The sequence below is a fragment of the Tupaia chinensis genome, unplaced genomic scaffold (genome assembly GCF_000334495.1).
Source record: "Tupaia chinensis unplaced genomic scaffold, TupChi_1.0 Scaffold146177_1, whole genome shotgun sequence".
NCBI lineage: Eukaryota > Metazoa > Chordata > Mammalia > Scandentia > Tupaiidae > Tupaia > Tupaia belangeri.
The window spans coordinates 1,766,713-1,793,105 of record NW_006206032.1 but is presented as its reverse complement, the minus strand read 5'-3'; the positions used below and the strand labels follow the sequence as shown (position 1 = coordinate 1,793,105).

The 26,393-nt window shown below is 39.7% G+C and overlaps 1 protein-coding gene across 4 annotated transcripts in view; it reads left to right on the top strand.

Moving 5' to 3' along the window:
* Positions 1-26,393, top strand: part of TTC27 (tetratricopeptide repeat domain 27) — a 182,242-nt gene that overhangs the window by 95,340 nt on the left and 60,509 nt on the right. For all 4 annotated transcript variants that reach the window (XR_003547960.1, XM_014584280.2, XM_014584281.2 and 1 more), the window contains exons 12-13: positions 3,370-3,492; positions 17,210-17,437. Coding sequence is in view for 3 of the 4 variants with exons in the window: in XM_014584280.2 (XP_014439766.1) it covers positions 3,370-3,492; positions 17,210-17,437 (351 nt within the window). In the remaining variant the exon portion in view is untranslated. The remainder of the gene's footprint in view (positions 1-3,369; positions 3,493-17,209; positions 17,438-26,393) is intronic.

Sequence of the window (26,393 nt, the reverse complement as noted above, 5' to 3'; positions counted from 1 at the left end):
ACATTATTTTATTGCAACAATTTTGTAAAAATCCTTGTTTTACAGATGAGAAAGCTATGGTGCAGAGAGGTTAAATGAAGTCAAATGGTACCAGCCAGAGGTTCCTAAACAATTTAGTAACTATTACCATCTTAATCAAATTCCTGCTTTCTCTCTCATGTATTATACATATGAAAAGTAATTTAGAATTAAATATTTCAACCTACCAATCAATGGTTTAGACACCCCATTGTAAAAATCTTAGCAAATTCTATAAAGATGTAAACAGCTTGTATTCTTTGGCATACTTTGGTCCCTGATCCATGAAATTCATTAAGTGCTTTCGTTTTTGCCATATGACGTGTGCATTGGAAGGAGAGAGACAGAAGGACAAAGAGAGAGAGAAAATGAGAAATCATCCCCCAGAAAGGCTGAGCACACCACAATCCCTTGTCTTCCATTCTCCTTTGGGGATTTTGGACACATACACACACATGCCTGATGTGATTCTCATGTTGCAGGGTCTGGGACTCAAAACATGGTCAGCCATGTGGGAATACAGTGCCTTAACCAAACCCCACCTGCTAGTCCTGTGTTAAGTACTATTTACCATTAATAATGTGGTTTGTGGTGGATCAACTTTTCAGACCGAGCTATTGGGTACTATTTACCATTAATAATGTGGTTTGTGGTGAATCAACTTTTCTGACAACCCAATATTATTATGACAAAACAAGTCTGTTGAGGAGTATGTTTTTTATTTTTTTATTTTTTTTGTCTTTTTAGCTGCTTTTGAATAAAAGCATAAGAAACTTAACTACTGTTTGGACCAGCAGTTAGCGTAATGGCTATGTTGCTGGACTCTCATGTAGTCGACCGTGGTTCGCGTCCTGGACCCAGTGGCTTAAAAATCTCACGCCGGGCGTGTGTGCGTGCGTGCCCTAGATCCTGACCTGCTGGAGGGAGAGGCAGTACCCCCTCCAAGTCACCCCCTCAACTCTGTTCTTCCAGGAAGAACAGTTACTTTCAGAAAATAAGAAATGGAGGAGGAAAAAAAAAAAAAAAAAAAAGAAACTTAATTACTGTTAAATAAATATAACTTAATCTAAAACAATCTAAATGTTTATTTTATCTGTCTCGCTAGCGGCAGATTTTAGGATACCTAAGGAGTTTGATAAAGGTCCTTTTCCATTAAGAAATTAAATCACTTTTTCTTCTGTCATTGGAAGTAACTATTATCTTTACATATTATTATTACTATTATTATTATTATTATTATTGGAGAGGTTTTTGCTATAGGCTGCGTGCACTTGCCAGAGAGACAGAAAAAAGACAAGAAATCGCCTCCCCCCAACCCTGCCCCGGAGGGGATAGCCAGGCTGGAATTCCTTCTCCTTTTGGGAGAAAGCACACATGTACATGCACCCAGCCTGAGTTTCAAGCTACTAGGTCCAGGACTCAAACCACAGTCGACCATGTGAGAGTCCGGCACCTTAACCATTACACTACCTGCTGGCCCCTCACTGCTTTTAATCTTTCTAATATCTTTTTCGCTTTCCTATAAGATGGACCACTTAAAAATTACAATATATTTATTTTTTAGTATAGCTAACCTTCACAGACCTTGAATTTGCTTCTTTTAAATCTGTCAGTGACTGGAAAGTTAGATAGGTAAGTTTGTTAAAATGTGCACAAAATAAATCTCAGTAGATTTTATTGAAACAGAATCAAGGATGCCCGTATGAATAAAGTTTATGAATGCTAGTGCATGGATTTTTGTATAATCTATATTGACTGCTCAGAGTTTTAAATATTAATTTATTGGATCTCAACTTTAGAAGTCAGAGACTGTCAGAATTTCTTTTTTTTTTTTTTGAGAGGTTTTTGCTATAGGGCACATGCGCTTGCCATAAAGACAGAGAGAGAGAGAAAGAGACAGAATAGTGAGAAATCACCCCTCGGGGAGATGGCCACACCACAATCCCTTCTCCTCCATTCTCCTCTCGGGATCTTGGGCACGCACGCACATGCGCCCGGTGTGAGTTTAAGCCCCTGGGTACAGGATAGAACCGTGGTCAACCACATGGGAGTCCAGTGATGTAGCCATTACTCCAACTGCTGGTCCCAACCATGTATAGAATTTCTTGGTGAGAAGGTGGTGAGGTTGTTAGGGTGCTGGAGTCCCACATGGCCAACTGCAGTTCAAGTCCTGAACCAGGAGACTTGCTTTTCAGTTTCTTTTTCTCTCTGTCTCTGTGTCTCTCTCTGGTCAAATTAAAATAATAATAACAATGACAAATGGAAATAAGTAAATAATTATTTTTAAAAAGAAAAGAATTTCTAGTGAGAAAGAAATATTGATTTTGCTCTTTAAATTCTTCTGAGTTCTTAAAAAATAATTTGATGTATTGAGTATTTTGAAGTTTCTATTATTTTTTGAGAGGTTTTTGAGGTTTTTGCCATAGGGCATGTGTGCTCACTGGAGAGAGACAAAGACAGTGAGAGGGAAAGTGAGAACTCGTCCCTTGGGGGAATATTCATGGGTGGCCTCACTGCAGTCCCTTCATTCTCTTCCTGGGATTTTGGGCACGCACACACATGTGTCCAATGTGATTTTCAAGCCACCAGGTCCAGGACTTGAACAATAGTCAGCCATGTGGGGTCCAGCAATGTAACCACTATGCTATTTGCTGGCCCCTCTCTCTCTATTTTTTTTAAGAATTATTTATTTAATTGTATTCAATATTATCATTAATTTTTTTAGAGGTTTTTGCTATAGGGCGCATGCACTCGCCAGACAGGCAGAGACAGAGAGACAGAAAGCGAGAAATCACCCCCCAGGGGGGATGGCCACACTGCAATCCCTTCTCCTCCGTTCTCCTCTTGGGATCTTGGGCACGTATGCACATGTGACTGTCATGAGTTTTAAGCCACTGGGTCCGGGACCCAAACCGCAGTCGACTATGTGGGAGTCCAGCGACATAGCCATTATGCTAACTGCTGGTCCCAATATTATTATTTCTTAAATTTGCTATAGGACATGTGTTCTCACTAGAGAGAGACAGAGAAAGTGTGAAAGCAAGCTGCCAGGTCCAGGAATCAAACCACAGTCAGTCATGTGGGAGTTCACCTTCAGCGCCATGCCATCTGCTCTCCCCCACCCCATATTGTTTTTTAATCCCTCACTATCTATGAAGAAGGTTGCTAAAGTAAAAGGTTAAATATTGAATTGTTACAGGTTCCTAATAGAGGGTAAATCATAGAAATGATCCATTTATTAACAATGAAGAGATTTTTATAAAGGCAGAATGAATATTCCTGCAAGCAAAATATGAATCTCTGTGTACATCAAGAAACATTCATTACTGTATTTTAACTTGATTTTTCTAGCGCCAACTTGCAAGTTTGCTCTTTGAGTTAGGATGTACCAGTTCAGCCCTTCAGATATTTGAGAAGCTAGAAATGTGGGAAGACGTTGTCATTTGTTACGAAAGAGCCGGCCAGCATGGAAAGGTAGGTGATAGCACCCTGCACACTGGGGAGAGCCTTTCTTCCTTGCACATCTTCTCGCTTGTTTTGTTTTTAAGCCCACTTTTGCCAGTATCTATTTATGTTTTCTTTTCTCCTCACTTTTCCAGAAAACTTAATTATAATTATAATGATTATTTATGACATACTTGTGTACATTGGAGGTAAAAGAGAAAAACAAACTGAAATTGTTAAGAGATTTGGTATTTTAGAGAAAATAATGAAAGCCGTGAAGACACTGCATTTCAATTTCTTACTAACTCTTCTCCTATAGGACAACTTCAAAGTGAAATAATAGGAGTTACTTTAGTTATCACTGGGCTGCCTGCTGATTAGAGGCCAGGGGCCTGACTAGAGCTTACCTAGGAAGGACAGCAGCTAGCCTGACTGTGTAACAAAATCCAAAGAGTATGATAGAACCTCTTGGGTCAGAAACATTTTCACATGTGTTAATTCCAACCTGAAATTGGATCAAGACGGAAGATGTTATGATATTTGCATCTACTATTCATTGTTTTTCCCCCCATACATGAACAGAATTTTAAGACTAAAGGGAGAAGCCATAAAAACAGACATATCGAAGTCATGTTACTTTTAGATTAAGACATTTAAATCACCAAACAGAGTACACAAGCAAAGTAAAACCTACAAATTTGATCGGTTATATCTACAGTCTACTACGTGGGAGTCCAGCAACATAGCCATTATGCTAACTACTGGTTCCCCCGAAGATACTATTTTTAAAAATCTGCATATGGGACCAACAGATGGCATAATGGTTATATTGTGGACTCCCACATGGCCAACCGTGGTTCAAGTTCCAAAAACCCTGTGGCTTGAAACTCAAGTCAGGCACGTGTACATGCGTACCCAAAATCATGAGAAGAGAATGGAGAAGGGATTGTGGTGTGGCCATCTCCCTAAGCGATTGCTCACTTTCTGTTTCCCTGCCTCTCTGGCTAGTGCATGCACCCTATAGCAAAAATCTCTCTTTAAAAAAAAAAAATTGCGTATGTCCTTGTTAGAATTATCTGACAAGAATGAGGAATACCTGTGTTTCTAAATACTTTGGAAAACATGCGTATTTTAATTTTTAGGATTATACAGTTATTTATTTGTCTTTACTTTTTTGTGAATGATAGACAAACACTCTCCCAAATCTTGATTTTTAAGGGTCAATTTTAGCATTGTATTTGTCCCATAAGCTCTCCCTTACCTGTTTTTCTTATGCTATATTTACAGATCAATTATAGTCCCTAAAAAGTTTTTGTTTAAGTGAAAAGTAAATGTTTTATTTCTAAAACAGCTGAGGTTCTTTTGGAATTTGATCATGTGCCAGTAGTTGTCACCACATTTTGGCTTAACTAGAAGTTAGTGAAATTTTTATCCTTGCATTTAATGCTTAACAGCATAATTTTTTTTTTTGAGAGATTTTCATTGTAGGGCGCGTGCGCTCGCCAGACAGACAGAGAGAGAGAGACATAGAGACAGAAAGCGAGAAATCACCCCCCAGGGGGGATGGTCACGCCGCAATCCCTTCTCCTCCATTCTCCTCTCGGGATCTTGGGCACGCACGCACACGCGCCCGGCGTGAGTTTTAAGCCACCAGGTCCGGGACACGAACCACGGTCGACTATGTGGGAGTCCAGCGACATAGCCATTACGCTAACTGCTGGTTCCCAGCATAATTTATTTTTAAAAGACAAATGGGGTGGGAAGGGCTCGTAGATGGTATGGTGGTTAAGGTGCTAAACTCCTACCTAGCTGACCATAGTTCAAGTCCCGGACCTTTTTCACTCCCCCTCCCCCACCACTGTCTCTCTCTTGTCAAATAAGAATAATAATAAGAAGTAAATAAATAGTTCCATTCTTTTAAAAAAAAAGATAATTTGGAAAAAATGACTATTGTGTTCTGGTACTCATGTTTACTCTTTGCAGTTATAGGTTCTCAGGCTTTCTATTGTAATTTAGAAATTACCAGTAGACATTCTCATTACCTAAGGACCGTTGGTAAAATAGCTAAAATTACTTAGGCTCCATCTTGGTGTTAGAATACTCATCTCTTAGCATTTAAGTTTTAAATGTTATCTGGCTTACATACAGCATTTCCCATAGCTGATGGAAAAGTTCTTATTTTGTGGAGCCAAATTTGGTCCCTAAATGAGACAAAGACTCAGCTGAGTAAGCTGCCTGGGAGGTGGGTGTGAGGGTGGAGGGGGTGGGGAGAGATAAGAGTTGGGACCTCTCTTGTTTCCTCTTGTTTCCAGGAAGCAAGTTGAACCTTTATTATGCTACATTTCAGTTCACCGTATTTGTGACTGAGAAATGTCTGACTGGGGAGAGATGAAGTGTTTTGTACTTTTGACCTCACAAGTTGCTGCTAATAGCACAGGAGTTTAGACTAAGAGTAAACAGCCTCTCAGATAGAAAGGTTATCCCTGCTAAGAGTAGGACACACTTTTGTGCTCTTTTAGCTCTGTCCCTGTCATCCTTATTCATTGTGTCAAGGGCAAGAGAGCTCCTGCCAGTGGTCAGGCTCCCTCTCTTTGAAAACCAGTTTCAGCAGTAATGAAAATCAGAATTCATTTTTGTTCTCTGCTTCAGAGATGAACACTGAAATCAGGGAAAAAGAGTGTGTTCAAAGTTGTGTGAGTTCCATACACACTTAGACACACACTTTTTCTTTTAATCCTAAGGATATTGCCAGGAGGCCAGATCTGACTAATGTGACCGTAAGTTCTTGGGCTGCTGTTTCCCCATCTGCCTGGAGCAGACCTTTAGTGGTGAAGCCCAATTCTGTCATATCTGTAGTCCTCAAAGACTCTCCCATTGCTGATGCTACCTCTGGGTCCAGAGCTCACTTTCCCCTCCAGAGTTTTTCCAGGAGGGCTTCTAATAGTTGTTGCTTTGCCAGTTCCCCTTCCCTGTGTACCGACCAGATAGTGTAAGGTCAGGTGAGAGCCACTCTTAACACACGTTAGAATTTCAGTTCCTTCCACTAATTTACAAATCACAGCCAAGAAGTGCAGTTTGTTTTCATTAATTCCTTCTGACTCATGTATGAATAATTTTCCTGAAATGTTTTATCTCCCTTTTCACTAGAGACTGAACTTAACATTTTTGTCCCTGGAATCCTAGTAGTTCTTAAGAGTAGGGTTTTCCCTCTTTCAAATATGAATTTTCTACATAACAACTCACAGACAAACACATCATCATAAATATGAACGAGTCCCAGTATGTGTGTATGTTAAGTTCAGAGTTATTCTGAAGTTAACGGTGGATATTTGATCAAAAGGAACATTGTGATTTGGTTAGAAAGGCTGCCAAATTCAGGTTCTGTTATGTTACCTCTCTAATCACTGGGACAAATTATCATTAGATTGATTCTAATTTAGTCACACAGTGACACCTGATTTCACCTAGAGTATTTTGTTGTTGTTGTTATTTTTGTAGGTTTTTGCCATAGGGTACTTGTGCTCGCCAGAGAGAGACAGAGAGAAAGTGAGAAATCACTCCCAGTGGGTGGGCTACATAGCAGTCCCTTCTTCTCCATTCCTCTCATGGAGTTTTGGGCATATACACATGCCCTGTGTGATATTCAGGCTGCTGGGTCTGAGACTTGAACTGCAGTCATGTTGTAGAATATTCAGTGAGAGAGAGACAGGACACTAAGGCTTATGCAGGAAAACAGTGATTTATTAGTGTGCTAGCACCAGCTCAGGGGATTCATATCCAAAGACTGAGCCCTGAATTTTGGGGGGCCCTTCCTTTTATTCATTTTAGTCTCTATGTCTCCCTTACATGGATAGACGCACTTTTAAATACTTTTGATTGGGTAACTCATATGCAGTAACTTATATGATAAGGTTGCTTATAGAATTGTGCAGGCAAGCATCCGGCTACTAGGCTGTCAAATACACAGGCGTACATACAGTTAGAGTTGCTGAGTTACTATGGGGACAGGGCTACAAGGTCACTACAGATTACACACGCGTGCTTAAGTTCCAAGTATGCCCCGTTATCTTCCTTTGTTCTGGAAGGCCCCCTACCACAGTCAGTCCTGTGGAAGTCTAGTACCTTAACCACCACACCATCTGCTGGCCTCCAGAGTGTGTTCTCTAAAGGCATTCTGTCTGCTCCCAAATGGGAACAATCTTTTATGTTTGCTTAGAATCTGAAGGCCTTGAGAAAACATCATTAGCTCTTTTTGACTTTAGTATTAATTTCGGTTGATCCATCATTTATAGAGTACTTACTGTACGCCAGGTGATACTGTTCCAAAGATAGTAACAGACGAAGCTTAACTCTAAGGTAGTTGTAGTTTGATTGTCTAGATACACATAAGAAGAATATTTTAGTGTGATATGACAGGTGCCAAGATAAAACTGTATGCAGGTTCCAAATCCTGTGTGGCCTTCACATTCTTAAGCAAATATTCTTCTGTCTGCTATTCTTCTCTAAAGCAATGTCTACTTGGTTTGTATCTTGTACAGATTCCTTTCTGAGATTTCTAGAATTTCCCCTGAGATTCTTCACACTCTCATAAAAATATCGATGCTTTGTAGAAATTAGCCATATGTGGAAAAATTTAGCTGTAATACACTATCAGGAATCTTCTACTAACTCACTTCCTTAGTTCTGTTAGCTTAGTTACGTTACGATATACTTAATAGTTAACAATAGCAGTTCCGTCTTTGGAGAAACTGTCTTTGAGCTGACCAGTAAAATTATTTTTGAAACTTTTAATGTTCCTAGAAGTTGTTTCAGATCCCCTCCTTCTTCTTGAAAGTGATACCTCAAGCATCTACCTTCCAATCCGGCTTTCTAGTTGAAGGAGTTGAGGAAGACAAATGTAGGTCTAGGACTTTGTGTGCCTGGCAAAATGCAGGTACCTAACTTTTTCAACCTTTCTGAGGTAGATAGGTAAAAATGAAGAACAGACTCTGATAATACTAGTTTAACCTGCTGGTACATTTAGTGAATGTAACTGGCATTTGAATGATCATTCTTACTAAATGCCTACATCCTTACAGGTCTTCCTTTTGTAATTGGAATCCCTAGAATGGATTATGCAACACAATTTTCTAGGAACTTTTGGTTCTAAGAGTATCAACACATCCTAGCTTAGGCAAAAAGGGGAATTTACTGGTGCATGCAGCTTCAAATCCTGGTAGCCGTGCGTGAGAACTATACATAGGGGCTCAGCTGATGACCTGACTTCGCAGCTCTCTCCTCATGGAGAGGCATGATGGCCACAGGAAGCCCAGGTTTAGTAATCCTAGTATAAAAATGTAGTCAATTCCACATGTCTAACAGAAAGGTTCTGTGGAAAACTGAAGCTTGAGTCATGTGTCCTCCCTTCTGAATGAATGGGTTCTCTGCAGCCAAGAGGAGTGCTGTTTTCAGATGATCAGGGAAGGGATGCTGAGCAGGAAAGGGGTGGCCAACATCCTCTGGAAGGTAGGGGTGTAATGCTCTAAATCTAAAGTTGTAAACTGGCAGCTTATGAGTGAACATGGGCCAAAAAGATATTTTGCTTGCTTTAAACGGTGTTTTGAAAAAAAAAAAAAAAAAAAAAGTGTAGTAAATATTTTCAGATTTCTTTTAAAAATCTGGTTTTCTTGGCTTCTCTTAAAAAACTAAAACATGTGGAAACACTGGGCTACATTCCCACATTGGTGTACTGACTGGCTAGAGGCGAGCAGTTTTGCCTTCCTTTGGATGCTTTTCACCAGCCTACTTTATTTATCGTCAACAATTTGCAAAAATCTCTGGGCATCTAAATGTATCACTCTTGCTCTAAGCAGGACAGGTTTCTCTGGTAAAGTAAGTAGGATGCTGTCCCAACTAAATGATTACACTTAGCTCTCTGGAGAAGACAAGGGAGAAAGTTTATGGCATATACTTATCCTGTTATTTTGGAGACATTCTTCATGGTATTGATTTCTCCTTTATTTGTATTTAAGAATCTCTGAGCCTGTGAAGTGACTTAAGGATAGGAATTGTATGAGCGTCAATAACTTATGGCTATATAAGTTAGATAATACAGATTTTAAAGGATTAGTCTAGAAATGTCACAAAACAAAAAAGTAACATACAACAACAACAATCTGATTTCAGGACTAGCAGTTGGTGTAATGGCTATGTCACCAGATTCCCATGTAGTCAACCGCGGTTTGAGTCCCGGACCCAGTGGCTTAAACTCACGCAGGGTGCATATGCGTGCGTGCCCAAGATCCTGAGAGGAGAATGGAGGAGAAGGGATTGCAGTGTGGCCATCCCCCTGAGGGGTGATTTCTTGCTTTCTGTCTCTCTGTCTATCTGTCTTTCTAGTGAGCACACACACCCTCTATATAAGTTAGATAATACAGATTTTAAAGGATTAGTCTAGAAATGTCACAAAACAAAAAAGTAACATACAACAACAACAATCTGATTTCAGGACTAGCAGTTGGTGTAATGGCTATGTCACCAGATTCCCATGTAGTCAACCGCGGTTTGAGTCCCGGACCCAGTGGCTTAAACTCACGCAGGGTGCATATGCGTGCGTGCCCAAGATCCTGAGAGGAGAATGGAGGAGAAGGGATTGCAGTGTGGCCATCCCCCTGAGGGGTGATTTCTTGCTTTCTGTCTCTCTGTCTATCTGTCTTTCTAGTGAGCACACACACCCTATAGCAAAAAACCTCTCCCCCCAAAAAAAAATCTGATTTCCACAGATGCCAGATTATATTGTAAGACAATGTGTAACGTTCAACAGAAAATTATGAAATATGCAAAAAAAAAAAAAAACAAGTATGGTTGTACTATAGGGGGAAAAAAATCAATAAGAGCCATCCCTGGGGATGCCTAAATATTAGACTTTCTAGACAAAGTCATAAAAGTTATTTTAAATAGCCCCTAATCTGAGCACTTAAAAAAATAAGAAAAAATAGGGCTGGCAGGTGGCATAGTGATTGAGGTGCTGGACTCCCATATGGGAGGCCACAGTTCGAGTCCTGGACCTGGTGGCGCTCTTGGGGGACATAGCAGTAGGGGCGAGTGAGCAGGTTGTAAATGATAAACTAACAGCAGCTTTTTTTTCTGGCATCTCAACTTCGTTTAGTTTGACTGCATTTGAATCCAGGCTTTAGTCAAGCAGTTGAGGAAATATTTTAGAATTGTCTCCAACTGCTTGAGTTAGGACTGCAATTCAAAAATTTCTGATGAGTATCTAAATTCAGCCTGATTTAAATTATAATCCCCCCCCCTTTTTTCCCTGGCCTACAACCCTTAGAATTCCTCTTAACACATGTTCCCAAGGTTTTCTCTCTACAAATTAACACAATCTTGCAACTATTTTTGTGTATGCATTTATTTATATGTCTGGAGGCGATGCAAAATGGAAAGGTGCAATCATTGTAGTCTTTAAACAAGGCAGCATAAGTCTTACCAGACAGATCAATGGGAATTGAGTGTTTTTGATATCTGACATATCTCACATGTCCAGGTTTAAATTCTTGGGTCTTGCTCTTTTATAATCAGTGCCTGCTTTTATTGCTAGCAGTATATTTATTCCTAGTATATTTATGTCCAGTATATTCCTAGCAGTATATTTATATTTATTCCTTACCTTCTTGCTTTAAACAGCTGTTGCAATTACTATGGCTGTGTACCAAAGTTACTCAAAACCCAGTGGCATAAGATAACAGCAGTCATTTATTTATTTATTTATTTAGTCTTGTTCTGTTGAACAGGAATTCAGGGAGGGCTTGACTGGGAAGTGGCTTGGAATCTCTCATGTAGTTGCAACCGGATGGTGGCTAGAATTGGGACAGTGGGGGTTGAGACAGCTAGGGACTAGCTGGACAGCTTTCTTTTCTAATCTCAGAGCCTCTCCATGTAGTTTCTCCACATGAGTAAGTCAAGTTTCTTCACAGTATGGTTATCTTAGAGCAGCAGTACTACTTACATGGAAACTCAGGGCTCCAAGCAGGTAGTCCAAGAGAAGCAAACAAAATCGGCATGGCCTTTTATGACTGAGCTTTGAAAGTCACTTAGTCTCCTTTTATCATTGTCACAGCCTACTTAGAACAATAAATAAAGAGTAATAAAATTATTTATAGCTAAAATCCAGTAAAGGAAATTAAGTGGAAGACAAGCATATTCAGTTAGCATGATCAAATGTACTAACTTTCACATAGAACTAGCGAAGCTGAATTCATTCTACGTTATAATCAAGCAATGCATCAGAAGCAGTGTCTACCTACATTTGATTGGGGTTGTATCAGTTTGGCAGCTACAGGGAAAACAAATAGGATTAGACAGTTGTAGAAATTCCCTGGTTCCCTGAGCTTGAGGATTTAAAACCCTGTCATTTTCTTCCTTCACATTATCCAGTGAACTTGGAAGCAGCTAACCTACCTCATGGTTATTATATTCTCTCAAAATGTCCTATCACTCGATATGCAAAGCCTTGCATTAGGTAGGCGCTTTAGTCTCAGTCACACAGGTGGTAGTTTAAATCATTCTTTTATCACGGGATATCGTGGACAGCTAGTGTTCTACCCCCTCGTGATCCCTGCATTCTTGCTTTCTTCAAATTCAGCCACATCAGATACCAATCACAACTTTTTATTTCTCTCAGGGGTATATTGCCTACATCTTTTCTATGCCCAATCACTGTAGCGGTCCTTGTTTAATTGTACACCACAGAGTCCACTGTAACATGCTTAAGCAGAAAATAATTTATAAAATGAATCAACCTTCAGAATATCTGGGATGGTACCAAGTTTTTTGTTGGTACCAAGTTTCAAAGCCAGACTGCCAAGAGGGGTGCCTTCAACCCATTATAAGACCATTCAGCAGAAATTCTGCTGTGGCTACAGTTTTAGACACAATCTTGGCTGAGTGCATCTCTTTATAGATGATTTACCGAGGTTACAGTTAGGTACATTAACAATTTTTTTTTTTTTTTTAGAGAGAGATTTTTGCTATAGGGTGCATGTGCTCGCCAGAGAGACAGACAGAAAGCAAAATATGACCCTCCCCCCATGGGGAATGGCCACGTTGCAATTCCTTCTCCTCTATTCTCCTGTCAGGATCTTGGACACACACACACACATGTACCCAATGTGAGTTTTAAGCTGCCAGGTTCGAGGCTTAAACCACGGTTGACTATGTGGGAGTCCAGCAACATAACCATTGCGCCATCTGCTGGTCCTGGGTATACTAACAATTATTATATTTGCAAATAGAAGAATTACATGGATTATACTCTAAAACTTTATGTTTGTTTTGGCTATTTGGTACTTAGAATTATTTTCCCTTAAAAACCCATTTTGTAAACTCTGGTTCCATTTTTTTGAGTAAGCCTTAAAGCCTTCATAACCCACAATGTATCAGAAATGCAGAGGAGCCAACATCCAAAGACTTTCAGAAGTACAGCCTTCTTTTAAAAGATCTCACAAAAATTAGACTGCTTAAGAATGATAAATATGAGGCCAGCAGGTGGCATAGTGGTTAAGGTGCTGGACTCCCCCATGGCCAACTGTGGTTCAAACTCTGGACTTGGTGGCTTTCTCTCTCTCTTTCTCTCTCATGAGCACATGTGCCCTAAGTCAACCGCGGTTTGAGTCCCGGACCCAGTGGCTTAAACTCACGCAGGGTGCATATGCGTGCGTGCCCAAGATCCTGAGAGGAGAATGGAGGAGAAGGGATTGCAGTGTGGCCATCCCCCTGAGGGGTGATTTCTTGCTTTCTGTCTCTCTGTCTATCTGTCTTTCTAGTGAGCACACACACCCTATAGCAAAAAACCTCTCCCCCCAAAAAAAAATCTGATTTCCACAGATGCCAGATTATATTGTAAGACAATGTGTAACGTTCAACAGAAAATTATGAAATATGCAAAAAAAAAAAAAAACAAGTATGGTTGTACTATAGGGGGAAAAAAATCAATAAGAGCCATCCCTGGGGATGCCTAAATATTAGACTTTCTAGACAAAGTCATAAAAGTTATTTTAAATAGCCCCTAATCTGAGCACTTAAAAAAATAAGAAAAAATAGGGCTGGCAGGTGGCATAGTGATTGAGGTGCTGGACTCCCATATGGGAGGCCACAGTTCGAGTCCTGGACCTGGTGGCGCTCTTGGGGGACATAGCAGTAGGGGCGAGTGAGCAGGTTGTAAATGATAAACTAACAGCAGCTTTTTTTTCTGGCATCTCAACTTCGTTTAGTTTGACTGCATTTGAATCCAGGCTTTAGTCAAGCAGTTGAGGAAATATTTTAGAATTGTCTCCAACTGCTTGAGTTAGGACTGCAATTCAAAAATTTCTGATGAGTATCTAAATTCAGCCTGATTTAAATTATAATCCCCCCCCCTTTTTTCCCTGGCCTACAACCCTTAGAATTCCTCTTAACACATGTTCCCAAGGTTTTCTCTCTACAAATTAACACAATCTTGCAACTATTTTTGTGTATGCATTTATTTATATGTCTGGAGGCGATGCAAAATGGAAAGGTGCAATCATTGTAGTCTTTAAACAAGGCAGCATAAGTCTTACCAGACAGATCAATGGGAATTGAGTGTTTTTGATATCTGACATATCTCACATGTCCAGGTTTAAATTCTTGGGTCTTGCTCTTTTATAATCAGTGCCTGCTTTTATTGCTAGCAGTATATTTATTCCTAGTATATTTATGTCCAGTATATTCCTAGCAGTATATTTATATTTATTCCTTACCTTCTTGCTTTAAACAGCTGTTGCAATTACTATGGCTGTGTACCAAAGTTACTCAAAACCCAGTGGCATAAGATAACAGCAGTCATTTATTTATTTATTTATTTAGTCTTGTTCTGTTGAACAGGAATTCAGGGAGGGCTTGACTGGGAAGTGGCTTGGAATCTCTCATGTAGTTGCAACCGGATGGTGGCTAGAATTGGGACAGTGGGGGTTGAGACAGCTAGGGACTAGCTGGACAGCTTTCTTTTCTAATCTCAGAGCCTCTCCATGTAGTTTCTCCACATGAGTAAGTCAAGTTTCTTCACAGTATGGTTATCTTAGAGCAGCAGTACTACTTACATGGAAACTCAGGGCTCCAAGCAGGTAGTCCAAGAGAAGCAAACAAAATCGGCATGGCCTTTTATGACTGAGCTTTGAAAGTCACTTAGTCTCCTTTTATCATTGTCACAGCCTACTTAGAACAATAAATAAAGAGTAATAAAATTATTTATAGCTAAAATCCAGTAAAGGAAATTAAGTGGAAGACAAGCATATTCAGTTAGCATGATCAAATGTACTAACTTTCACATAGAACTAGCGAAGCTGAATTCATTCTACGTTATAATCAAGCAATGCATCAGAAGCAGTGTCTACCTACATTTGATTGGGGTTGTATCAGTTTGGCAGCTACAGGGAAAACAAATAGGATTAGACAGTTGTAGAAATTCCCTGGTTCCCTGAGCTTGAGGATTTAAAACCCTGTCATTTTCTTCCTTCACATTATCCAGTGAACTTGGAAGCAGCTAACCTACCTCATGGTTATTATATTCTCTCAAAATGTCCTATCACTCGATATGCAAAGCCTTGCATTAGGTAGGCGCTTTAGTCTCAGTCACACAGGTGGTAGTTTAAATCATTCTTTTATCACGGGATATCGTGGACAGCTAGTGTTCTACCCCCTCGTGATCCCTGCATTCTTGCTTTCTTCAAATTCAGCCACATCAGATACCAATCACAACTTTTTATTTCTCTCAGGGGTATATTGCCTACATCTTTTCTATGCCCAATCACTGTAGCGGTCCTTGTTTAATTGTACACCACAGAGTCCACTGTAACATGCTTAAGCAGAAAATAATTTATAAAATGAATCAACCTTCAGAATATCTGGGATGGTACCAAGTTTTTTGTTGGTACCAAGTTTCAAAGCCAGACTGCCAAGAGGGGTGCCTTCAACCCATTATAAGACCATTCAGCAGAAATTCTGCTGTGGCTACAGTTTTAGACACAATCTTGGCTGAGTGCATCTCTTTATAGATGATTTACCGAGGTTACAGTTAGGTACATTAACAATTTTTTTTTTTTTTTAGAGAGAGATTTTTGCTATAGGGTGCATGTGCTCGCCAGAGAGACAGACAGAAAGCAAAATATGACCCTCCCCCCATGGGGAATGGCCACGTTGCAATTCCTTCTCCTCTATTCTCCTGTCAGGATCTTGGACACACACACACACATGTACCCAATGTGAGTTTTAAGCTGCCAGGTTCGAGGCTTAAACCACGGTTGACTATGTGGGAGTCCAGCAACATAACCATTGCGCCATCTGCTGGTCCTGGGTATACTAACAATTATTATATTTGCAAATAGAAGAATTACATGGATTATACTCTAAAACTTTATGTTTGTTTTGGCTATTTGGTACTTAGAATTATTTTCCCTTAAAAACCCATTTTGTAAACTCTGGTTCCATTTTTTTGAGTAAGCCTTAAAGCCTTCATAACCCACAATGTATCAGAAATGCAGAGGAGCCAACATCCAAAGACTTTCAGAAGTACAGCCTTCTTTTAAAAGATCTCACAAAAATTAGACTGCTTAAGAATGATAAATATGAGGCCAGCAGGTGGCATAGTGGTTAAGGTGCTGGACTCCCCCATGGCCAACTGTGGTTCAAACTCTGGACTTGGTGGCTTTCTCTCTCTCTTTCTCTCTCATGAGCACATGTGCCCTATAGCAAAATTAATAATAAATAAATATATAAAATTTAAAAATATTTTTAAAATTATACATATGTCCAACCTTAAAGAAAATACAATATACAGACTTTAAATTGCCAATTTAGGTATGTTAGGGACTTTATAAAGTCCCATTTTGGCTGTTGAATGACTTTCCTTGGATAGCTACATTCATTTTGGCCATGGTTATCTTAGCATCTTTGGTGATTCCACTGCTGTTTACGTGAAGGCATTTGTGTGTATGTAGAGCTACTGCATGCGTCCTATCCTCTGTTGATATTTATCAGAAACAGAGTGGCTGACATGGATATGGAGGGAAGTCAAGAAGTGGTGGTGACAAGTGCAGAATTAGCTGGAGTGATGAGGTGGTTCTGAGTTTGGACCTGTGAGACTACCCAAGCCAGTATAGTGTACTGAGGATGATTTTTTTAATTTTTATTTTTAAATGGATGTATGTTCTGGAATAAGAAACTCTTGGCAAGTTTTATCTGTGGGATAAGGTAGAGTTTTAGATCAGAAGTAGGTTTTTAGTAAATTGCACTTCTCTAAAAATTTCTCAGCAACCCTAAGCTCCTCAACCAGACTACTTTAAAAAAAGGGAAAGTGCACTTTTCTTTGCCTCTGGGTAGAGGTGCACTAAAGGTGCTGCTCTAACAGATGGTCACAGGGTAACACCCATAGCAGGAAAAGGGGGACTAGGGCCCACCTGGTAGACCTCTTGCAGCAAGTCTGTCCTTAGAGCCTTTCCTTGAGGATTCCTGAACACAGTAAAGCAGTAGTTACCTCCTACTCCGTGTTCCTCTTTTTCACTTTTACTGTATGTATCTTCTCTTGGTCCTCTTTTATTCTGCCTGTGTCCTATACGCATGAAATAAGCAAGTAATGTCAAAATTGAAAATAGAATTTTTGGATTATATGGGAAAAATTATGCATATGTGCTAAAATTAATAGCCGTTTGACACTATTGAGCAATTTTATTATTTCTGTTCTTTCTAGGCAGAAGAAATCCTTAGGCAAGAGCTGGAGAAAAAAGAAACACCAAGTTTATACTGCTTGCTTGGCGATGTCCTTCGAGACCACTCTTGCTATGACAAGGCCTGGGAGCTGTCCCGGCACCGCAGTGCTCGTGCACAGCGCTCCAAAGCGCTCCTTCATCTTCGGCACAAAGAGTTTCAGGAATGTGTGGAGTGCTTTGAACGCTCGGTGAAGATTAATCCCATGCAGGTTAGACCATTCCTAAAACTCCAGCTGCTCTCAATGCTTGTGTTTTTCTTTGGTTTTGATTCTCATCGAATGAGTACCCATTTTCTATCCAAGTAACTGCTGAGTTTGTCTTTGAGAGCTAGGAGCTTAGTCTCTAATACACTTCTTGCTTGCCACTAAAAGTGGACAGATAGGTTTTCCCTTATTTGTATTCTATTGGTTTAACTTTTCTGTTTCATTTTGTTATTTCTTCATCTTATCTGTCCTTAAATATAGCTATTAAAATTAGGTACCACTTTAAGCAGATATGTTAGGAAAGGATATGGATGAAAATCAAAATTGCAGGTGGTGTAGGATTCTGCAAATTATTGCTAAAATCAGTAATGAAAAAACTCATTATATAAATAGAGTAACATAAAATGAATAATAGAAAAAAATTTTAAATATATTATGCACAAATAAATTTAAATATTTAAAGGGCCAGCAGGTGGCATGGTGGTTAAGGCTCTGTATTCCCACATTTCTGACCATGGTTTGAGTCTAAGACCCCACTGGGCAGGAGGAGAGTGGTTGAGAAGGGATTGAGATTTTTGCCAGAGAGACAGACAGAGACAGAGAGAGGGAAAGTGAGAAATCACCCCTCAGGGGATTGGCCATGCCACAGTCCCTTCTCCTCCATTCTCCTCTCAGGATCTTGGGCACACACGGACACGCACCTGGCATGAGTTTAAGCCACTAGGTCCAGGTCTCGAAGCACAGTCGACTAAGTGGGAGTCCAACAAATAACCATTATGCCATCTGCTGATTCTATTATTTTTTTTTAACTGTGATTAAAAAAAAAAAAAAGCACAGATTTAACATGAAATTTATCATCTTAACCTTTTTTGTTTCCATTTCTTTTTTTATTATTATGTCAGAGAGCAGGTGCACACACATGAAAAATAGAAAACACCCCCTCCCACCCCAGTCTTATCAGGATCCTAGGCATGCGTGTGCATTTCTGGTGTGTAAGCCACCGGGGCTAGGTCTTGAACTCTGGTTGGTCATGTGAGATCTAGCTTCCTCTGTGCAGTGCTTAATTTCTGCACTATGCAACTGGGCCCCCATCTTAATCATTTCTAAATGTAGAATAGTGTTAAGTATATTCTCATTGTTGGGCAACTAGTCTTCAAAACTTTTTTATTTTGCCAAACTGGAGCTCTGTGTTCATTAAATAGTAACTTCCCATTTCCTCCCTTCCCCAATCCCTGGAAATCATCATTCTACTTTCTGTCTTCTGAACTTGACTACTCTAGATCCCTCATAAAAGTGGCACGATACAATATTTGTGCATTTGTGACTGGCTTATTTTGCTTAGCATCATGTCCTCAAGGTTCATCCATGTTTTTGCATGGATTAGAACCTCTCTCCTTCGTAGGGTTGAATGATATTCCATTGTATGTTCATATCACAGCATGTTTATCCATTCGTCTGGTTGAATCTGAATAGATTACAGGAGGGGTGGTGGTGAAGGCATTCAAGGTAGATGAACAGTATGGGCAAAGCCCTGAGAGTAAAAAAAAGAAGGTGTATATGTGTTTGGGCAGGGGCGAGGAACAAAGGACCTAGAGAATAGACTAATTTTTCAGAATAAAAGGAAGTGGAGCAGTTGCCATGAGAATGCTAAACTGAGACCGGGTTACGAAGGTCTTAAATGTGAGACTAAACCATGTGGCTTTTTATTGGGCAGATAGGGAGCCATCGAAGGGTTCATTTGCTTGGGGCTTTGGTTTAAATGAAGGAATGTGGTACGCAAAGAGGTATTTCAGGATTATTGTTTTGGCAACACTGGCTGTGGGAGACACTTAATGTAGGCAGAGTTAGGAGACTAGATTAATGGTGTAGTTTTAGCCATGACAGTTGTCAGTGTGGGAGGGGCAATAGGAAGGAAGGGATGATGAGGAAACTTGCAAGCGAGGACTTGACAGGGCTAATGGTCTCATTATATAGTTTACAATTAATTAATAGACAAAGAAATGGCAATGGCTCAAAGCAGAGTCACAGTACAAACAGATGTTATGTGAGGATATTTTACAGCCTGTCATATGGATCCAATTCAGACAGTCTGTTAGCTATGCCAGAATATGCAGACGTGTGGTGCTGTAGTTGTACAGAACTTCTACAAGTTGCAAACTTGAACACCATCGACTTACTTTAACTTGTGGTCCAAGTTTATCTCTGAAGAAGGAGAGCTCCTATGCTGTGTAGTCTGCATTAAGTTCTCCAATAAAGGAAAAAGAGAAAAACAGAATTTAAAGAATTCTACCCCCGTCAGACATTAAGCTTAATAACAAAATATGGGGCCAGCAGGTGGCATAGTGGTTAAGGCGCTGGACTCCCACGTGCTTGACACAGTTTGGGTCCCGGACCTGGTGGCTTGAAACTCATACTGGGTGCATGTGTGTGCATGCCCAAAATTTCAAGAGGAGAATGGAGAAGGGATTATGGTGTGGCTGTCCACCCTAGGGAGTGATTTCTCACTTTCTGTCTCTCTGTCTCTCCAGCAAGCGCTCACACCCTATAGCAAAACTTCTCTCTCAAAAACAAAAATTAATAAAATGTAGGCACGCTGAGAGTGATATTTATACAGTTGTGTACATTGTGATGACTTTCTAAAGTCACATTGGTATAAAAATAAGAGCATTTGGTTATCAGCCATGCGCTGCAGAACTGAATGCCGCATCTCTGGCATATTTGTTGGAGAGCCAGATGACTTGTGCCTTTTACATTTGTGCCTTTGAGATTCTTACTCATCATTCACTTATTACCTACCTGTTTTATTTTCCCAAGCAGCTTCTGAAACTACCAGAATTCAATCTTAGATTTATTTATTTATTTATTTGGAGAGGGTTTTTGTTTGTTTGTTTGGTTGGTTTTTTTTTTTTTTTTTTTTTAGAGGTTTTTGCTATAGGGTGCGTGCACTCGCCAGACAGACAGAGACAGACAGAGAGATAGAAAGCGAGAAATCACCCCCGGGGGTATGGCCATGCCGCAATCCCTTCTCCTCCATTCTCCTCTCGGGATCTTGGGCACGCACGCACACATGCCCGGCATGAGTTTAAGCCACCGGGTCCGGGACTTGAACCGCAGTCGACTATGGGGGAGTCCAGCAACATAGCCATTACGCTAACTGCTGGTCCTTTGGAGAGGTTTTTATGCTATGGGGTGGTGCGTGTGCTCGTCAGAAAGACAGAGAGAGACAGACAGAAAGCGAGAAATCACTCCCCAGGGGGGATGGCCATGCTGCAATCCCTTCTCCTCCATTCTCCTCTTGGGATCTTGGGCACACATGCACATGCGCCTGGCGTGCGTTTAAGCCACCAGGTCCAAGACTCAAACCACAGTCGACTACATGGGAGTCCAGCAACATAGCCATTATGCCAGCTGCCAGGCCCTCAGTCTTAGACTTCTACGGCTTGTGGAGTGTTAGAAGCGGAAGAAACAGGGAAAGAAAGAAATCAAATCTTCCAGGCAGGATTTCACAGACACTGGACCAGAATTAAAACAAATTCTTATTCCTGTTCTTAGGTAGTTATTATTCCCATGGGCCCCTATTTCAATGCAGAAAGTAAACTCAAAGAAATTACTTAGATATCAAAATAGTATATGTAGCACTGAAAAGGGAAAATGTTATATCCCATTAGTTTTTCCACCTCTACTCAAAACACATACATTTCTCTTTTCCTTTTCTCAGTCCTCCCTCCTTTTTAAAATTTACTTTCATTAAATCTCCTCCTTAATCAACCCTTCACTCATCTTTGAAGGGTCATAGGATATTATTGGCATTATATCAGTAATAATGATATATATACAGAGTAAGTATCACTTATCCAAATACTTGGGATAAGTATTTTGGATTTCAGATTATTTTGGATTTTTGAATATTTGCATATGTATAATAAAGTATCTTGAGAATGGGACTCAAGTCTAAACAAAATTTATTTATGGCTTCTGTATATCTGTATACGTAGCCTGAAGGTAATTTTATGCAATTTTTTTTTTGTATTACAGTGATTTGATTATGATCTGTCATATGAGGTCAGGTGTGAAATTTTCTACTTGTGGCATTATGTCAGCACTCAAAAAGTTTTGAATTTTAGAGTATTTCAATTTTAGATTTCCAGAATAGGGATGCTCAACGTATGTATTTAAAGACGCCCTAGGTGGAAGGGCTATAAGAGTTTAGAAGAGGGGGACAGTCACTGGCTTGATGGTGCCCAGAAATGCTTGATGCCGAAGGTGAAATATGAGTTAGGTGTGGGATGAATGATAGGGAATGAGTAGGCATTCAGGTTGGGAGTTGAAAATGGACATTTATCTAAAGCAGAGGAAAACAAAGTAGCATAGATGATTAGTTAATACCAATTTTTTCCTTATGTGCATGTGAAAACTGTGACAACTTAGTTATGAAATGTATTATTTCACTTTTGAATGTTTTTACTTGTAGTATGTAATATACCTGGTATAAGAAAATACCACACGGCCTGAGTGGCTTAAAAAACAGACATTATTTTCTCACAGTTCTAGAGGCTAGAATTCTAAGATTAAGGTGCCATTGGAGTTGGTTTATGATAAGGCTTCTCTTCCTGACTGGTAGGCACTGTGTTCAAAAAGATAGAGGAATTTTCAACAAGGCCTTGCCATGTCACAGTCCTACTATCTAACTCTCCCTTCATTATTTTATTTAACTTTATTTATTTATTCATTCATTTTAATTTGATCAGAGAGGGATAGAATGAGCAAGAGAATGAGAGAAGGAAAGCAAGAAAGCAAGCTGCCAGGCCCGGGACTCGGACTATGATCGGCCATGTGGGAGTTCAGCGCCATTAACCACCATGCCACCTGTCAGCCCCTCCCTTCCTCATTTTTAAATGTTCAGATAATTAGCATTTAAAAACTTTTACTTTAAAACAGTTTTATTTTCAATAATTAATTTTATTTTTGAAAATGTTTTTTGAATAGTATAGGTTAATAAATCCCCTGACAGAGTAAAACCAATTTATTAGGCAACAGTTTGTTGGCCAATAAATACTTTTTAAAAAAAACATTATATAATTTAAATGATTTTTTTAGTGCCCTGGTTCACTTTCAGAAGTGTTGCAGTTTGGACAGTACATTATGTGGTTGCCTTACTAAGATTATCAAGTAGCTGTTGTGTACCATACAGGGATGTGGGAATGAATTAGGCTGTGTCATCCTATCAACAGAGAGCAGAATTTCCTCTGGGAAATGATATGGATAGAACTAGTTTGTGAAGTGCTTTAAATACCCTGCTTCTGGGTTATCCAAGTCTGTAGATGTGAGAGTCTTGTGGTTTTTAAATAAATGAGTGATGTGACTAAAAGTGGTATTGTAGGAGGTTTTAGATGGTAAATGAAAGTCATGGGTAAGTATCCAGAGGCTTTAGCAGTGAACATGCAAAAGAGAATGGTTGAAGCCTCATTATAAAGGAAAATTCTCTGGGACTTACTCAGTGGGTTAGCTGAATTGAGGGAGACCTTGGAATCAGAAAGGATGCCAATTTTTTCAGTTGTTTGATTAAAAGGAAAACATCTCTGTTCATCGTTATCAGGAATTTAAGAGGTATCATTTGTATGGAAGGTAATAGGAGTTGGAATATTGAATGAGAAAGTGTTCTACCTGAATAGAAATGGCTGATAGTCCACTAGAGATAAAAACCTGAATGGAGCCCAGTAGTAAGGTCAGAACTGAGCATGTAGATGGGCGTTTTCCGTGGAAGTGAGTAAAAGCTACAACCTGAGTGAGTCCTTTAGAAAATCGTGTTGGAAGAGAATACTAGATAATGTCCTGAACCTTGACCATCTCCAGCAGTTGTGAGAAAGCAGAAGAAATGGCATCAACAGAAATGAATCAAATCAAAGAAATGAATCAAACAGAATACACCAGAGTCTTGGTCAGAGCAATAGAAGGAAACTCAAGGAAAGTAGTTCATTGAAGCTAGACAAAGAACAGGGTAATGATAAAGTCTAAAGAGGGCCCAGAAGAGGTCATTGGATTTGGAGCTCACTAATGACCTTCAAAAACAGATTCAGGAGATTGAACAGTGGATGATAAGAAATGAACATGGAATCCATAGACTGCACATTTTAGGAGCATGTCAGAAAAATGACAGTCAAGTGCAGGGTGGTGTTTTTTTTTGTTTTTTTTTTGTTTGTTTTTGGTTTTGGTTTTTTTTTTTTGAGAGGCAGAAGAGTCAAGAAGAACCTTTCAAGAGGCTGAAGACCTTTATGTTATTGAAGGCAGAAATGCAAGACTTCAGTGTATTAAAAAGAGAATGAATCTGTGGTGAGATTGAATGTGAAAAAGAAGAGGAACTGGCAGGTAGAGTGGTGGTTGGGATGCTGGACTCTCACATGACCAGCTATGGTTCAAATCCTGGACTCAGGGGCTTGCTTTCTCACTTGCCCCTTATCTCTCTCTGTCTCTCTCTCTGGTCAAATTAAAAAATAAATAATAATAACAAATAAAATAAATTAATATTTTTAAAAAATAATAAGGAAAGATGAATAGGTGGTAGCATTCAAGGGAAGAGTAGAATAAGAGATGAAGGTATTAGTAGCTCTGGAAACAAGGAATAATATTTTGAATGAGCCTGGAAGGAAGATGAGTGCATTAATATTATAATAGCAATTTCTATACATTAAGCATTTATAGTCAAAGCTAGTAAGTAAGCGTGAACTGTTTGTAAACTATTCTGAAGTACTTGGGAAGATACAAAAGAATTGTGTTAAGACCTGAACTCTTGCCCTCTTGTGACTTTTATGGGTTAAATGGAGAAAAGAGGCATGAATAGCATTGTGTGTAACCAAGAGACAGAGGAATGTGTGGCTAGTGTTGGCCTGTGAAGGAGGATGTAAATGGGCGAAGAAAGCTCGACGAAAAACTACTTGTGCGAACTAGGAGGAATGGGATTTGAATAGGAAGAAAAAAAAAACTTCTCAGAAAGGAGACAAATCAATACAAAAACCAGTTGTGTAGAGAGCCGGTGCTTCCTGGTAACTAGAAGGGTTCTGCTTTATTTTAACTGTTTCTATTTTATTCAGTTATAACGATAGCTACCATTGTGAAGTATTTACTAGATGCCAGGCACTGTTCTCTAGGTACCGTGTATGTACTTATAGTCCTCAGTATGATCACTGAGAAACTTATGTGCTTATCCTCATTTCACACATGAAGAAATAGAGGGGCAAGTGGTTTGTTCGACATACATCCCAGAGTATGAGAGGTGGTGCTGGGATTTGAACCCAGGCTTTCTGACTCCAGAGCTCTTACTCTTATGTCTGTTTTGCCTCATGAAGATTTCGTCTTATGTTAGGAAGTGATTGTAGATTTGGTTGAGTCAAATTATGGAAAGCCTTGAATACCCTGGACTGTCAGACTTGAACTTTGTTCTTGTTTTCATGAAGCACTGTCAGGGCTTCCATCAGAAGCATAGTGAAGGTACAGGATTGATGTTGGGGGACAGTCCAGCACATGATGCCAAGTAAGTCTCTTTGAGACCAAGTGATTTTAGTGGAACTGAGGCAGTCCTTCCTGGCCTGTTCATACACAAAATACCCAACTCCTGTGATATACTGTTCTGCAATTTTAATTATCCTGGAAGCGTGTCCCATAGGAGTTAACTTTCTCTTTCATTTTAGTTTTTGAAAAACGAAAATAGTTTTATTTAAGATGGAGTTAAGTAGTTTCTGTTGTGAACATATATTGTTTGTGGTGGGACGATTTAAGGAAGTGGAGCTTACATTCCAGTGGAGAAGACAGGATGAACATGTGTGACTAATATGTAGAGAAAAAAGGGATTCTTTCCTTTTTTGTTCTTCCTTTCTCATATTGGTAAGCAATAAAAAATGGAACTCTGAAGGTCTGCCTTGCATAACTGCCAAGAAATATGAGCATTGCGATCACATCTGGGCTGTAGCTGTGATTGAGATATGCTAGGGAGGGCAGAAGCTTTGATTCTAATTCTGGTGGTTCGAAGGAACATAACACAGGCATATCGCTTCATTTTCCTGGGCTTTTGTAAAATGGAGATTGTAATCTCTACCTCGGTTGCTTTTGAGAAAATGAGGGCCAGTATATGTGTCTAGCATATTTCCTGGCCCATAGTAAGTTCTTGGGAGTAGATATTACCCAGTAGTACTTTTCTGTCCTGCCTCTGGCATGGCACCCACCATGGCTGCCTCATCATCTGGAAGATAGATCCTGTCTAAAGGGAGGGTCTCACATGCAGGTGAAACGTCAACACTTGTATTACCTCACATTGTGAGTTCTCTAGAAAGAGTGGGCAGATATAAGAATTAGTGGTAACCAAATTTAGAATTAGAATAAGAGATAGACCTTAAACAATGAATAGCCTGTCTAATAAAGATAAAATATGTATAAAATTTAGTTGATTCTTTAAAGAAAGACAGTAAAATAGAAGTAACTTTCTTTAGAGTGCTGGAGAAACTGGAGGGTTAAGGCTTGTGTTTCTTCAGGAAGGAAATTTAGTAAATGAGAAATTTGGTTACGAAAGAGTTAGCATGTACATTTTATAAAAAGTTTATTCATTCCAAAAGAGAGAACAAAACAGAGTAGCCCTGTCAAGGTCCTGACACCACTATCCACCCCTGCCAGCCGGGATCACAGCACATAAGAGCCCAGCATCCTTGGGGAGGTCTCTGGACACGAGTGGCATCCTTCTTAGGGGAAGTGAGTCTGTCTTCCAGAAGGTCGTGTTTTACTACTTCACTATGTGCCAACCACCAGCATCATATGTTTTTCAAAAAGAAAATATTAATATCATTTCAGGAAAAGCTTCTACCAAACAGCATTAATAACACTTTGGGATCTGGCTCGGGTTGTTTCCTGTTTATTGAAACCATATTCAACCACTCATCTCCAAATAGGTTGTGGGAATGAGGCAGGAGTAGGGAAA